General features: G+C 43.1%; 1 protein-coding gene across 1 annotated transcript; it reads left to right on the top strand.

The window, feature by feature from the left end:
* The first annotated feature begins 393 nt into the window (after positions 1–393).
* On the top strand, positions 394–777 carry LOC138868544 (uncharacterized). The gene has a single exon (XM_070146099.1). It carries the CDS (start codon positions 394–396, stop codon positions 775–777), a length of 384 nt encoding a protein of 127 aa, XP_070002200.1.
* Positions 778–3,144: the final 2,367 nt, after the last annotated feature.

The raw sequence follows: 3,144 nt of genomic DNA, 5'->3' as shown, positions 1-3,144 counted from the left end.
CCTCCACCTTATCCTTAAAGGCTCGCGAAGCAGAAAAATGAGAATCATTTTAAAAAGTTCATTGACATAATGAAGAGCTTATCCATTAATGTGCCTTTGGTGGAGGCTCTTGAACAAATACCAGGCTATGCTAAATTCACGAAGGACTTGGTGACAAAGAAGCGGCCTATGGATTGTGAAACTATAAAAATGACTTACCAAGTTACTGCAATAGTGCATTCAATGGACCCGAAGCTTAAATATCCCGGTGCTTTCACCATTCCTTGCACCATTGGGAGTGCGAATTTTGCTAAGGCTCTATGTGATTTGGGGGCTAGTGTCAATTTGATGCCCTACTCAGTTTTCAAAACTTTGGTTATTGGGCAACCTAGGCCGACTTCCATGAGATTGCAAATGGCGGATAAAATGTTAAAGAGACCATTGGGTCTTATTGGTGATGTGCTTGTCCAGGTGGACAAATTTATCTTGCCAGTTGACTTTGTGATCTTGGATTGTGAGGTGGATTATGAAGTTCCTATCATTTTGGGGATACCTTTCCTTGCTACGGGGAAGGACTTAGTTGATGTGCAAGCAGGGGAACTCACCTTCCGGGTGGGTGAAGAAAAAATGGTCTTTCATATTTGCAAATCAATGAAGAAGCCCAACAATACCAAGGTGTTCTCTTTTGTGGACCTTGTCACAACAGTGATAGTTGATGATACCAGTGCAATGATTAATGTGGAGGATCCATTAGAGGCCGTATTGTTGAATCTTGATGTCAATGATGATGAGGGCTGAGTGGAGTGCGTGAATGCTTTACATGGAATGGGATCTTACTCTTATGAGCCTAGGAAATTATCTTTAGACCTCGAGAATAGGAAGACTCCACCAACAAAAACTTCAATTGAGGAGCCTTCGGTGTTGGAGTTGAAACCACTGCCTCCACACCTCAAGTATGAGTTCTTAGGTTCAAATTCTAATTTGCCAGTTATTCTTTCCTCTTGTCTTACTAACATACAGGTTGATGCCACATTGGCGGTGCTTCAGAAGAGAAAAAGGCAATTGGATGGACTTTAGCTGATATTCGGGGGATAAGCCCTGCATTCTGTATGCACAAAATTATTCTGGAAGATGATGCAAAACCCTCCTTGGAGCATCAAAGGAGGTTGAATGAGGCAATGCAAGAAGTTGTGAAAAAGGAGGTGATCAAGTGGTTGGATGCCGGGGTTGTGTACCCCATCTCTGATAGGTCTTGGACTTCACCGGTGCAGTGTGTACTGAAGAAGGGTGGCATGACCGTGGTTGAAAATTCACAAATGAGTTGATTCCTACCAGAACCGTCACCGGTTGGAGGGTATGCATGGATTACTGTAAGTTAAATAAAGTGACCCGCAAAGATCACTTTCCTTTGCCTTTTCTTGATCAGATGTTAGACCGACTTGCTGGGCGTGCCTTCTACTATTTCTTGGATGGGTATTCTGGGTACAACCAAATTTTGATTGCTTCGGTAGATCAGGAGAAGACCACATTCACCTATCCATATGGCACCTTTGCTTTCTCTAGGATGCCTTTTGGATTGTGTAATGCACTGGCTACATTTCAGCGGTGTATGATGGCCATTTTCACTGATATGGTGGAAGACATTTTGGAGGTGTTCATGGATGACTTTAGTGTTGTGGGAGACTCATTTGATGAATGCTTGAAGAATCTTGATAGAGTTTTGGGCCGTTGTGAAGAAACTAATATTGTTCTCAATTGAGAGAAATGCCACTATATGGTGGAAGAGGGCATAGTTCTTGGGCATAAAATTTCAAAGCATGGTATTGAGGTAGACAAAGCAAAAATTGATGTGATTTCAACGCTCCCCTACATCTATCAAGGAAGTTCAAAGTTTTCTTGGGCATGCGGGGTTCTACAGGAGATTTATCAAAGACTTTTCGAAGGTGGTAAATCCCTTGTGCAAGTTGTTGGAAAAAGATGCCAAGTTCGTGTTTGATGAAAAATGTATGCAAGCCTTTGAACTTCTCAAGCATAAGTTGACCACCACTCCTATCATTACCGCACTTAATTGGAGCTTGCCCTTTGAGCTCATGTGTGATGCGAGCGATGTTGTGGTTGGGGCGGTCTTGGGTCAAAGAGTGAATAAAATGTTTCATCCGGTGTACTATGCGGGCAAGACAATGAATGGTGCTCAAGTGAACTACACGGTGACTGAGAAAGAACTTTTGGCTATTGTGTTCGCAATGGAAAAATTTCGGCCGTATCTCATAGGTGCTAAGGTTATTATTCATACCGACCATGCCACACTCCGGTACTTGATGACGAAGAAAGATTCCAAAGCTAGACTAATGCGATGGGTCTTGTTAATTCAAGAGTTTGATTTGGAGATTGTGGACCGGAAGGGTAGTGAAAACCAAGTGGCGGACCACTTGTCCCTCTTGGAGGAAGAGGAGAGCCCTTGTGATGGCCTAGAGATCAATGATTCATTTCCCGATGAACAACTCATTTCGGTGTCGATGAATGATATGCCATGGCTTGCGGATGTTGCTAATTTCCTTGTGACTGGTATAATCCCGTGTGAGCTCTCTTCTGACCAAAGGAAAAAGCTCAAGGGGGATAGTTTGGATTTCTATTGGGATGAGCCGTACTTGTTCAAGATTTGCACGGATGGTGTGATTCGAAGGTGCGTCCCGGAGGAAGAGCAATTGAGTATCTTGGAGGCTTGTCATTCCTCTCCCTATGGTGGCCATCATGGTGGGGAAAGGATGGCTTTCAAAGTTTTTAGTTGTGGGTTTCATTGGTCAACTTTATACAAAGATGAAAGTGAACTTGTTAAGAGGGGTGACGAATGTCAAAGAGCGGGTGGAATTTCGAAGAAAGATGAGATGCCTCTCAATACCATCCTCGAGGTTGATATTTTTGATGTATGGGGCATTGATTTCATGGGCCCGTTTGTTAGCTCGTGTGGGAACACATACATTCTTGTGGCGGTGGACTATGTTTCAAAGTGGGTTGAAGTCGTGGCTTTGCCTAACAATGAGGCCCAGAGTGTTGTTGCATTTCTCAAAAAGAGCATTTTTACAAGGTTTGGTACTTCTCGTGCAATCATAAGTGATAGGGGGTTTTATTTTTACAATAGAGCTTTTGACACTTTGCTTGCGAAGT

Source organism: Nicotiana sylvestris, chromosome 5 (assembly GCF_000393655.2).
Source record: "Nicotiana sylvestris chromosome 5, ASM39365v2, whole genome shotgun sequence".
NCBI classification, from domain to species: domain Eukaryota; kingdom Viridiplantae; phylum Streptophyta; class Magnoliopsida; order Solanales; family Solanaceae; genus Nicotiana; species Nicotiana sylvestris.
Note: the sequence above shows the minus strand (reverse complement) of the source record. Positions and strands in the feature narration are given on the sequence as shown.